At 44.0% G+C, this 12,855-nt stretch overlaps 1 protein-coding gene across 2 annotated transcripts in view; it reads right to left on the bottom strand.

The window, feature by feature from the left end:
- Nucleotides 1–7,747: 7,747 nt before the first annotated feature.
- The window catches only part of SERTAD2 (SERTA domain containing 2), a 136,934-nt gene continuing 131,826 nt past the window's right edge, over nt 7,748–12,855 (bottom strand). For both annotated transcript variants that reach the window (XM_049784746.1, XM_049784748.1), the window contains exon 2: nt 7,748–8,819. In XM_049784746.1, the coding sequence (XP_049640703.1) occupies nt 7,748–8,815 (1,068 nt within the window). In that variant the 5' untranslated portion in view covers nt 8,816–8,819. The remainder of the gene's footprint in view (nt 8,820–12,855) is intronic.

The following is a 12,855-nucleotide window of genomic DNA, read 5'->3' as shown; positions in this document are numbered from 1 at the left end:
TTAGAGTCCAGAGACTCAAACTTCCAGCTCCAGCAAAGCCTCCTTTCTTGGCCTCTGAGGCCTGTGAGGGGAAGTAGCTGGACCAACAGCTGTGATCACAGGAGACATTCATTCTGTACACTTGTCACAACTCCTGGTCTACTGCATGTCCCTCAGGATAACTTACTACCCTGGTCTCTCAGGGTATTGCCACAGTGTTCCCTTATGGCTTCAAGTCCCTGAGGAAAAAGAGGAGAGGTGAAGTGATTTCTCCAAGGTCAGGGAAGTGAAAGAAGTCAGTTTGGGTGGGAATGTGTGTGTGCTGATTTCCTCACTCACACTCACTCGGCCAGGGGGAGACTGCCTGTGGATCCAAGAGAATAAACGGAGCCATGATACTGTGGACTCAGAGGCCTGGGCACCAGCCTCACTCTGCCTACTTGCCAGCTGTGTGAACTTGGAGGGATTGCTTAATTCTGAGCCTGTAGACATGGGTTGTAAGATAAACCTGCAAGTGTGGGGAAAAAGAGTCCATGGGACCATAGACACCCATGCTGAGAGGTGTCCAAAACCCTTAGTGTTCAGTAGCAATAACCCCAGGAACCCCATCCCCTGTGAGATTCAAGAGGAGCTAAAGGATGTTAAAAACAAAGATAGAAGAGGCAGTAGAGCATGCCAGGTTGGAGTATAGTGTCCTCTGTGAATCAAACGAGGATCCCACAACAACAAGCATGGTGCTGGCAAAATCTACATGATTGAACTGAGACTCTAGCTTTGCTTTCTGGTCCAGCTAAAACATTGCCCCAAATGGACACTTGGGTCTTCATGTTCCACTGTGATGTTAACTAGAACCAACACTGATGGAGTGCCTTTGGGAATGTTCTAGAGTTCAAACTAAGCACTAATTCAGTGCATCTCAGACCCACCACCACCTGCGATCAGTTCATTAAACTCTCAGGTTACAGATGAGACAGTGGAGACCCCGTGAGTCTCAGGAGGTCACCTGGAGCTCCAGGCTTTCTTGGGCCCTGGGATCACCAGGCTATGGGTAGACAGGCACATGAGGATTGGATTTCCAACAGGAAAACTCAGGGGTGTCAGAGTCAGAATGACAGTGGGCATGAAACACAGGCATCCTGCACTGTCTGTGCTTTTTTTTTTTTTGGGGGGGGGGTTTGTTTTAAGGTTACACCTGGTAGTGCTAGGGGCTACTTTTCACTGCCATTAGAATTACTCCTAGTGATGCTCGGGGCACTATAGAGGGTGCCTGGGATGGAACCTGGTCAGCAGTGTTTAATGAAAGCACCCTCCTCGCTTCATGATAGCTCTGGCCCCTGGCCTGTACTACTTCCAACTGGCCAACTAGATGAATTTTCTTTCTTTTGATGGAACTAATATTTAGAGAGTCCACTGTGTGTTAGGTGTGTAGGCAAGTGTATCCATAACCTACAGTCTCATTGCTGCCAATATTTCCAGAGATTGTTTTATTTTTGGTTTTTGGGTTAGGCAACAACCAGCAATGCTTAAAACCACTCCTGACAGGCTCCGGGATTGGGGGAATCAAATTGGGGTTGGTCAATTGCAAGGCAAGAATCCTACCCACTCACTGTACTATCTCTGCGGTTCTCTCCAGAGACATTTAGGAAATTAGACTTGATTTCTGCCCTCACACACAGAGAGACTGAGTGGAGACACCTCACTCTATAACAGCAGCTGTGGGCTCCAGCTGCAGAATGCTTTCAGGAGGATGAAGATTTGCTAGTACTATTGTGTCCCCATACTGATGTTGAGGGAGACTCATTCTGTTCTCCCCCTCTGTGGGTGAGCTAGAGCAGTCCTAACAATGTACCACCAAGGGGCACAATAACATCAATGTATTGTTCGGGACAACTGTGCAATAGCACAGTGGTAGGGCGTATGCCTTGCATGCTGCCAACCTGGCATCCCAGATGGTCCCGAGCCTGCCAGGAGCGATTTCAGAGCTAGGAGTAACCCCTGAGCACGGTCAGGTTGGCCCAAAATCCAAAAAGAAAAAAAGAAACATATTCATGTAGTTCCAAGCCGAAGGCTGTGATGTCATGTAACTGTTCCTTCTGAGCTCTGAGAAAGGGCAATGTTCTGCCTCCCAACCCGCCCCACATCTGGTCCTTTGATGGCAATCTGGGCTATGTCCTGGCCTGTAGATGAAATCACTCTGCCCTCTGCCCTCATCTTTACAGGTGTTCTCCCTGCCTGCTCACTTGTGTTGAAATCCATTTAGAAGGGTATCACCTCATTGGAAGAGGGCTTTAAAGCAATTATATCTTTAATGGCTCTATATCCAAATAAAGGTCACATTCTGAGGTATTGGGAGTTATGGCTTGCATGTATTTCTTTTGGAGGACATAGCTCAACCTATATCTTTCCAACACTCTCCACAAGAGACACTGTGTAAAGAACTCTCCTTTTCACCAGTCTCATATCCAGCTGTTTGGTGTCCTGGACCCACCCTGACCCCGGGAGGTTGGATTCTGAGACTTCAGAAAGATGGACCAGCTGCATAGTAGGTTGAATAAGATTACAACCATTAGCCTATGGAAAATGGCTGGGAGATCCGGATTGATCCATCACGGGACTGCCACAGAACCACTGGCATTCTGGACTGAGCACACGCAGGGCAGGTAGAAAGTAAGTGGGGAAGACGGCCTGGGCTGAGAAGCTGTGGGGGGGGGGGGCTCGGGGATGAAAAGGAGGTGACACCCCGGGGCCACAAAATTGGTCAAGGAACAGGTTTGTGTGGGCAGTGGGGTCAGGCTCAGAAAAGCAAGGAGGCCAGGAGAGGCTCAAGAGGGAAGGATCAGCTGCATGGGGGAGGCAAGGCTGTTTTAGAGGAGCTGAATGCGAGATTGACAATAAGCCTTGGTAGGGGCTGAGGTCCAGAGCTGGACAAAGGGCAGTAGAAAATGCTTGCAGTTCTGAGTAGATCCTCAGGAAAGCAAGGAATGGCAACTTGGTAGAGAGCTGGTCAGTGACTCAAACTTGGAAGAGAACCATGTTTACCACGTGTTAGGAGAGAAGCAGGAGACAATGATGTTTCGAAGATGAAGAACTCCATGGAGAGCAGGCCCAGAGCACCTGCTATAGCTTCATGTGAACTGTTCCACAATAATAGCCTGTGGTGACAGACAACACCTGGGCCGGCCGGGACCCATCTTGGAGAAGGAAAGTGAAGAGTAGCCTTGCTCATCTTTTAACTGTTTATTGTATAATATAAAACTACAAAATTAAGACTGCTCATTTCCATGTACATTTAATCTGTCCAATTGCTTAGATTACAGCCCAAACCTACATGTGGATCCAGCCATCTGGGTTCCGATGTGATGTCTGTAATATTGCATAGAAAAGGCACAGCTCTCAGGTCTGTGGGGGAAAGGTTACTTTTTTTTTTTTTTTTGACAAAAAAAACCTCCTCAAAACCATGCACCAAAACATGTCATTATATACATATTTTCCAAAATCTTGGTTATTTGCTCTGATGGACTACACTTCTCTTCCAAACTCATTATCCCCAAAAGATGTCCACAACTTAAAATTGGCTTTGTTAGCATTGGATCCTGGCTAACTTCCGAGAACCATTTGGACTCCTTCTCAGAAGCACAGAAAACAGTTCACAAGCAGGACACAGACACCTGGCTGCTGCAGGCAGTTATAGGACGTGAACCATTGATAGCCACAGCAGACCAAATCAGCTCTTTTCACTATTTTCAAAAAAAAACATATAAAGGTCCAATTTGTAACAGCAAGGTTTTGAAATTAAGACAATTCAGAAAGAACAATGGCTGCACAAAAGTAGTCTCTTATTTATTTATATTTCACACCTGTCATTTAAGAAGGCTGCCCTGCAGTTATTCATAATTCATTGTTTACCACAAAGGTGGCTAATAAATTTAAGCATTAAAAACGATCTGTAAGTTGATACTTTGGCTCTTTGGAGCTTATTTATTGAAGAAAGTTTCCTTGATTGACCTTAGGGCAGTTGGGACACGCCAAGGGGCTATGGCAATAGAAAGCTCGATTGATAAAGACACTCAGGTGGGGTGGGGGCTCTGGCTAGTTCTCACCCTTTGGTAGAAGAGAGTGTTATGCGGTTGCCCCTTCTTGTCACAAAGAGAAAGTGCTACTAAGAAAAAGTTTAAAAATATCAACCCTTTGATGCTTGATTTTCTTAAAAATTTGGAAGTATTAAAACATATTTCATCCCTATCTTTTGCATATTTCAAATAGACCCATATTGGAGAGAGAGTGAAAATGCAAGTGGACTGCACACATGATGAAAAGACCCCGGGGTCTGAATTGGACCCCCTATTAAAACAGATTTACATTCCTACATGAGAATACATTTCTACCATACATTCTGCACATTACGATCCAGATGTTGTTAGAGCTCCACAGTAAAATAAATATATTTACACAGGAAAGAAGGAATAAATAACTTATGGGAAAAAAAATCACTTCAACATCAAAGCTCTTATTATTCTGCTCTCATCTTGTCACTTCATTGCACGCCACTGTTAGGAATCATCCTCTCCCAGCCCCACCCAGCAGGACTCTCTCATTCAGGCACCTCAGGCTGCCTGACGATAGTGCCACTTGATGTCTTTTACGAAGGGGGAAGGCACTGTACCAGGTGGTATCTGCAAGCACGTCCTGCACTCAGACTGGGACTTGGAGCTCTCATAGGCTCATATTCTTCCATGTGGGGGCACTGCTTTATAAAAATAAGACCCAGAGATAACTTGAACACTGATCATCTTGCTATTGTTGAAATGGGCCACAAATTTCTCAGGTTTCCCTTGTAAGACTTTGAACATCAACAAGGCTCGGCGAGGGTGTCCAGAGCTATAAAGCATTTGCCTGCTGACGGTTTTGTTTTAATGCTGAAGCCCAGCCTTACAAATACAAGAGTCAGAAAACCACGTTTGGGCAACACTTTGCTGTGCTTATTTGAACTGTTGCCCAACATATGGGATTTGTTTAAACACACAATTTGCTAATCCAACCCAAGTACAGTTGTTCTAAGTTACTGTAAATCAGTTTTTAACAATGGCAAATCAACTTCCTTACCCTGTTATTGTTTGGAATCATCAACACTATTGTGTATGAATACATATGTGTATGTGTGCCGCATGTGGTGAGTTTGCTGGGTCCTCCAGTTACCAAAAGCATGGCATCTGGGCTGATTTGCTTGCTACAAGAAAAGGAAGCTCTTAAAATGGACAGGCACAGTGACACAGGAAGCATCTGCAGCAACCCGCACCTAACTCAAAGGATGGTCCCTGGCCCTACAAGGGAAATGACCTGTCTGTAGTTGGACAGATGTCTGGGTTAGGGGTTCCTTGTAGAAGAACAAGTGCAATTTGATATGTTTCCCACTGCTCTCCTGAGCTGATAATTAGCTTTTAAAAAACACATTCAAGTGGGGGGGGGGAACCCACATAAATTAGAATACAGGAAGATTTCATAGTCTTGCACATCAATCCTTTGCTTAGATGAACAGTTCCTTCATCACAAATGCATTTGCTTTGCCATGTGCATTATAAAAATAAAACTATCTATGGCTTGTTTAAAGTGCCATTTTATAAAGCTGTCGTTTTTTTTTTTTTTAATTGGCCAGAAAGACTCAATTTTATCCATGGCAAGAAGTGAGCAGAATTGGTGACTGAATATTGACAAATGACCAACAATAAAGACAACAACAACACAAATCCCATAATTTAAAAATTCTTAAATAAATATAAAAGTTATTCCTAAAGAAGCCATCTGCATGTCAACAATATAGGTTGTAACCAGCTAAAGTACCACTGGAAGAAAAAAAACTTAAAACAATAAAGGCCATAAACAATTTCTGGCAACAAGCATGATACATCGCAAACAATGTAAAATTAAATGTACAAAGCTAGGAATACAGAGCACAGAGATACGTTTTAAGTGTCCTGGAGGTGGAGGGAGGTGTCAGGTGGTGCTGGAGGGTTGGGTGGGGTGGAGAAACATGCACAGAGTGTTCTGTCTGTATATTCAGGCAAAAGGGCCATCGAGTGTTGTCAAAGCAATTGATTAAAGAAAGCAACCAGATTAGAAACTGTGATGTATGTAGTGGGACCAACTCCAGGTTCAAGAGCCATGGATGTTAGTGTGCACCCCTGGCTGGGCCGAGGTGAGCAGCGCTCACCGTGGTGACTGTAAAGATGCCATTGGCAGCACTTAGCAACAGAGGGAACGAAAGCTCTAGGGAAGGGGAGCTGGAAGAGACAATTGAGCAATATCATGGATGCATTCTGGGGATTTTCCTCTTTGTAAACCCAAAAAGCACTGTATTTGCTTCATTTATGAATAAGTTGTTTGCTTATCATAAAATTTGTTTACACGTAAAATTTCAGGTCATCATAAAAAATATGCCAAAAAGGAATGATCTGGGGTTTAATCTAAAAAGGTAAAAACAAATAGGAAAACTTGGCTATAAAGACAATAGTACTTGATAGCCATCCCCCCAAGAGAGGGAGCTAAAGAGAAGTCTCATTTAAATCCCAAATTCAATGGCCTCCTACCACCAACTGCTTACTATGAATTCGATGAACTGAAGTGGCTCTGGCTTTGGAAGTCAAAGAATTGGCAGCTGTTCGTGCCACTGGATGGGAAAATGTGTAATTTGGGTGTGATATTGCCTGGCCCTTTCTTAAAGCAGATAGTAGTAGTAGTGGGGAGGATAATGGGAGGGATAGTGTGTGTGTGTGGGGGGGAGGATGATGGCAGGGTTAGAGTATGTGTGTGCGTGTATGTCTGTGTGTGTTTGGGGAACATCGACTGTGGATTGATTTGATCCAATTTTCTCTTTGCACCAAACACATATAAAACATTACAACTCTATAAAAGTACAAGTGCAACTTGTACATCTGAAGTTTGCAGGAACTATGTGAGCAAATCCTATCAAAATAGCTATCTCATAGGTATAAACAGCATTTGTTTTTAGAAAAACAATATCATAAACTGCAGAATCTGTACAAAAATATAAAATAAATTTGGGCAGCAGTTTCTAAACAGCCATGTAAATGCAACACTTAAAGAGGAGTAGAGTTAATGCCTCTAAAAAGGCTGAATTGCTGATCAACCTATAGAAGGGCAAAAATGCCAGAAAAGGTACGGAGATTATCTAAATAATATATATATATTCTTTTTCTTCTTTTTTTTTACCTCTTGCAATAAAACTTATAGAAAAAATAGACAAATATGCACATGCAATGTACAGCTTTTTTTTTCCCAACTTATTCCTTGTGCTTTGCTTGAACTGTTTATTTTTTTTTTTTTGTCATTCAACACAGCAACAACATTGTTTGTTTTCGACGTCTTCTTTCCTATTGCAGGGGTAGGTTGAAGTAGGTTTCAGGAGCCAGCCCCCCCAAAGAGCCTATATGAAAAGTGGTCGTTTTTGGATGAAGGCACTCCAACTCTGCTCAAAGCAAAACAAAACAAAACAAAAAAACAGAAAACGAAAAAAAAAAAACTAGTGTGATCCTTTTTTTTTTTTTGTAAAATGTTCATTAATTTTTTTCTCCCCTCTGGAGAAAAACAAAACAAAGAAAAAACAAAAAAATAAAGGCAAGCAAGGGTGCATGCATGCACAGTGCGGAGAAGTGTGTGTCTGTCTGTCTGTCTGCCGGTCGGTCGGGCGGGGTGGCTGGCGGGGAGCCTCGCATGGCAGCAGGGGCCGCCGCGGTCCGGCCCTGCTCGGCTCTTAGGAGCCCACCAGCACCTCCATGATGTGGTCCAGCTCGGTGAGGTCCATCTTGAAGGGCTGGCTGGGCGCCACGGGCTGGCTGCTGTAGGGCGCCAGCGTCTTGAGCAGGTCGTCCGCCGACACGGGCGCCATCTTGGAGGCGGCGGCGGCGGCGCCGGAGGCGGAGGCGGCGCAGGGGTCGAAGTCGTACATGGACGTGTCGATGTCGGCGAAGAGGATGTCGTCCAGCGTCAAGTCCGTCAGGAAGCCCGTGGTGGACGTGGTGATCTCGAAGTTGCCGGGCAGCGAGTCCGCCATCAGTTTGGGGTCGTCGGCGCGGCCCCCGGGGAGGTCGCCCTCGAGTCTCTGCAGGCCGCAGCCCGCGGTGCCGCCATTGCCGCCGCCGGGCTCAATCAGGGCGCAGTGCGGCGCCAGGGCGGAACCGGAAGCGGAAGTGGCCACCGTGGCAGCGGCCTCGGGGGAGGTAGATGTGGGGCAGAGCTCCTCGATCTCGTCCAAGGCCGAGGAGAAGCTGTCCTTCTCGGGCGGCAGCGCCGGGGGCGAGAGTTTGGTGGGCGCCGCCGATAATGGCGGCGGCGTGGGCAGGGGCAGGGCGGCCGGGGCAGTGCAAAACGCGTCGTCGTCCGCCTCGAGCAGCGAGGCCGGGGTGAGGCAGGCCTCCAGGGGCGGAGTGCTTCCGAGGTCACAGGGGTGAGTGGGCGGGGCCTCGCGGCAGCTGTCACTCAACGCGGCTGCAGCGGTGGCAGCAGCTCCGTCCTCGGCCTGCGGTGGGGAGGCGGAGGCGGAGGCCGAGGCCGAGGCCGGGGCAAACACGGGTCTCAGGCCCCCTTCCTGCTTGAGCTCCTCCTGGATCCGCCGCAGCATGTTGTTGATGAGGACGGTCTTCTGCAGGCTGGGCTCGGTCAGGGGCCTGTGGTTGTAGAGCTTCATAAGGGAAATGTTGAAGATAGTCTGGCGCTGTAAGGTGTAAGACACCTTGGATGGCCCGTCGGAGGGAGACACGACTTTGCCTTCCAGCCCATCTTCATACTCATCAAACTTCCGTTTTTCTCCTTTACCCAACATATATCTGCAGGGGAGAAAGGAAGGGATTGCATGAAAACTCTTTTTTTCTTCCCCCTTTCTTTCAAACCATTATTACAAAGTTGCTGATTCGGAGGTCAGGCCTTTTCAGGACTTAAAATTTAGTTCTTGCCCAGGCTGAGGGCTGGAATTAATTGGGGGGAAGGCATTTCAACATAAGAGAACTGGGGATTCTACTTTTGTCTGCCCCGGAGCAATTTTTGCCACTGGTAGTCTGGTGGATTTATTTCTTGGAGAAATGTGTGCGACACAGACAAGTTAAGCGTTTCCATGGAAACCGTGATTTTGACTTTTCTCAGCTGGTGTGCTTGCGATCACTCGCCTAACATCACATCACGCAGGCTCAATTTCCCTCCCCAAAGCAGATTTATTTTTAAAGCCCAAGAATACACTCCCAATGCTATGACTTCAATAGAAAAGGTGTCGTCTCAATGGCAGCCTGATTTCCCTCTTGAAGGACAAGTTCAAGAAGGTGAAACACGGACAGTTTTGATGGAATTGCGTGAGCTTTCAAAATGCCTTTTCCTTACTCATCATGAATAGTCTTTCTCCCTGTTTGGTATCATCATGGTATGCAGCACTTGGCCTGCATTAAATGACCACAGTGATTGAGTTGCCACTGCTTTTTCAATGTACAATCAAGTGGAGGAATGTGGATCTTCCAGGCCAATTTTTTTCCACAGCTAGATTACATTGCACAGTTATATTTGAATACAACTGGACTAATTTAAAAGTAATTTTCTCTGATTATAAGCACGGCTGTTTGGATCATGAGCCATCTCCTGACAAAAACACCTACCTTGATACCAGAGATACATATGCATTTCAAAACTAATCTCAAACCCAGATCATTAGGTAGAGTTGAGTTTCCACTCCTGCCTGCCCCATCTTGCTCACTTCTTGGGTTAAGTGGTCAATTGGCTGGGTCTTCTGGAAAATAGTAGCTTTATACTCAAAACTTCCATCATGTGAATAGAACCATCACAAGTTCATTCACTTTTATCTCACAGACCTCATTTGCTAATCATTTAATCAAGAAAATTGTCCTTGGGCCATCCAGATCTGGAAACATGGCTTCTATTCAGCCAGACCAGTGCTCATCCCTTCATCTGCTCTCCTGCATTTACTCATGAATGTCTGCTAATCTGCCTCACAGTGCCACTCACATATCCTGATATCTTCATATAGAATTGAGTGCTTTGTCATGACCCAATTTTTTTTCCTAAAAGACTTGTCTTTCACTAAATTACTTCAGGTGATTGTGATGGTGTACCATTCACTTCTTTATTAACTCATCCCACAGCCCTGCTGGCTTGGCATTCTGCAAGGCAATCGGGAGTTACACCAATGAATAAACCTGGTCCTCAGGAGGCTCAGTATCTTCTCCTAAATCTCAATATCATTTTGAATCATTAGTCTTATTTTAAAGGAAGTCAGCCAACCAAAATAAAACTTAGCAGAACTTCTTTCTGATACTCAAAGAAAGCCATGCTCCTTAAGGCAGAGGGTCTCAAGGAGGGTCCTTTTGCCTGGCACACACATTCCACCTGGGGTGACTTCCTTCATGGGCCTTGGTCTCCAATAGAAATGGGTGAAGACAGCTGCATCCTATGAAAGTCACCAGTGGGTTTTGTTAGTACTCATAAATAATGTGCAAATGCCAGTAAAAAAAAAAAAAAACTCTCATCGTGAAATACTATTCACTCTAAGAAACGATGAAATCATAAAACTTGCTGCTACTTGAATAGATCTGGAGAGTTGCATGCTGAATGAAGTTAGATGGAAAGGGAGAGACACAAATGAGCTTTCTCGTATGTGGAGTAAAAGAAACACAGTAAAGTAATAACAATTGCCCAAAGGTAATAGAAACAAAAGGCACGAGTACTTGTTTAAAGCAAGAAGTATGTGACTGGGGGGAGAAGGGGATAGATCAGAGTGAAGGGAAAAAGGCACCTCTATGGAGGTGTTATAGAGGAGGGCAGGAGGGAAACCAGGAACACTCATGGAAGGAAGTGATCACTGGATTGATGTTGAAACATTGTAGGCCAGAAACTTAAATCTTGAATAATTTTATAACATTTTATTTACAGTGATTGACAAAATAGAAAATAAAAAGGCATAAAATATTGCTTTAAAAATAAGACACTCCCCAACTGCTATCTATCACTTGCATCAAAGATCAGTTCTGTAGTAGTTTTCTGAGGCAAAGAAAGTATAATAGTAACAACAACTTAATCTAAAAACTTTACAAGAGAGAAATATTTCTTACTTAAAAGTCTCTTTTGTATTCAGGGCTAGAAGTCCCTTTGTATTTACTTTGCCTAGGACATTTTCTAACTAAAGTATCTTATCTGTCCATTTCAAATGGAGACAGGAGAGGATTTCACTTCACTTTCATAAAACACTTTCTATTTATGCATTATGCGTATTATCAGGCAAAAATTTTGAAATAGACAATTCACTCACTATTATATTATTTGTAATTGCTTATACCTCCAGAAAAATTCAAGAACTTATTAAGTGCATTTAATTCTCATATAAAGATGGCTTACAATTGGGGCCATGCTTTGTAAGTAGGAGAACCTAAGGCTTGATCCTGAGCGTTGAAAAAAACCACAAAGCTCATTATATAAGGTATTGTGGCTAATACATTTTTAAAGTGTGTGTGTGTGTGTGTGAGAGAGAGGGGGGGGGGGAGAAGAGAGAGAGAGAGAAACTGAGTCTATAAAAGTGAATGTTTATGTTCTCCAAGTGTCATCAGTAGATGGTTCATGATTAGGTATTACTTAGAAATTTGTGTTTTTGTGGTGCTAGACATAGGACTCGGAATCTCACAATGCAGCAAGCACTTACTGCTGAGTAAGTGGCCCTTACTTAGAACTACATCCCAGCTCCTACTGAGAAACCTGGACAGCAATGAGCCAAAATTGTCTGCAAACCTAGATTCAAAAGTATGATTTCTATTTTCTACCCCTTTGTACTTTCGTTTAATTCACCCCATTTCCAGTAATTATTTTTTTATCATGTTTTATTAAAGTATTAGTTTATGAAGGATGAAAAAACCCCAGAGGAGTCCTCATCGCTGAAATATAAAAACACTGCTCGTTCCCAATATGTAAAATACCACTAAAAAGAAATTAGTATACATATGGCCATTTTTAATTTTAACTGGTTTTCTGAAAGGGAAGGCAACACTTATAAGATAGTGCATACCTTTCCTTTTCTTTTTAGTCACTGATCTATTTTTTTGGGGGGGGGGTTTACACCCAGCAGTGCTTAGGGATTACTCCTGGCTTAAAAAAAAAAAAAAGAAATCTCCTCTGGCAGGCTCGGGGGACCATATGGGATGCCGGGATTCAAACCACCGTCCTTCTTCATGCAAGGCAAATGCACTACCTCCATGCTATCTCTCCGGACCCTTAGTCACTGATCTAAATCATCATTTACCAGAATAAACATGAGGACTTTCTCAACAGCTCCCAATTTTCTAGAAATAATCACTGAATTTACCACGGTATTTAAATAAAGTTTTAAAAAGTATTTTTTTTAAAAAAAAAAGAAAAAGAATCGCCAAATCTATAGAATCCAAATATGTAAAAAAGGAGACCAGACATGCAGTACTGTCAGTATAATCAGCATTGCCATTTGCTGAACGAGCTTTGTGAAGATACTTTCCAGAGAGTTAAAGGGAGAAGCACCTAATTTCCAATTAGAATGATCTAGTCAGTCGGTCAAAGCTGTGTGATAATCCCAAAGATTTAGGAAAAGTTCAATAAATCATTAGTTTAGTAATGTAATGCTGTCTGAGAGAGTATGTGTAGGAGGGCCCCCGGAAGAGAGACAAATCGGTTCTTGGATGCTCTTCAATGGGTTAGCAAGGGCCCTGGACAGCATCTGTCTCAAAACCGCTTGCTTCCCAATTCTCTTTCTCTCTTTTATGAGGCACCCAGGACCACAGCAACACACACAATATGGATTCGTAATCCTCATCCTAGCTACATCTTTGTAGAATGAAAACGAAA

The sequence above is a fragment of the Suncus etruscus genome, chromosome 12, assembly GCF_024139225.1.
Source record: "Suncus etruscus isolate mSunEtr1 chromosome 12, mSunEtr1.pri.cur, whole genome shotgun sequence".
NCBI lineage: Eukaryota > Metazoa > Chordata > Mammalia > Eulipotyphla > Soricidae > Suncus > Suncus etruscus.
The sequence above is the reverse complement of the archived record's forward strand: the minus strand, read 5'-3'. Positions and strand labels throughout refer to the sequence as shown.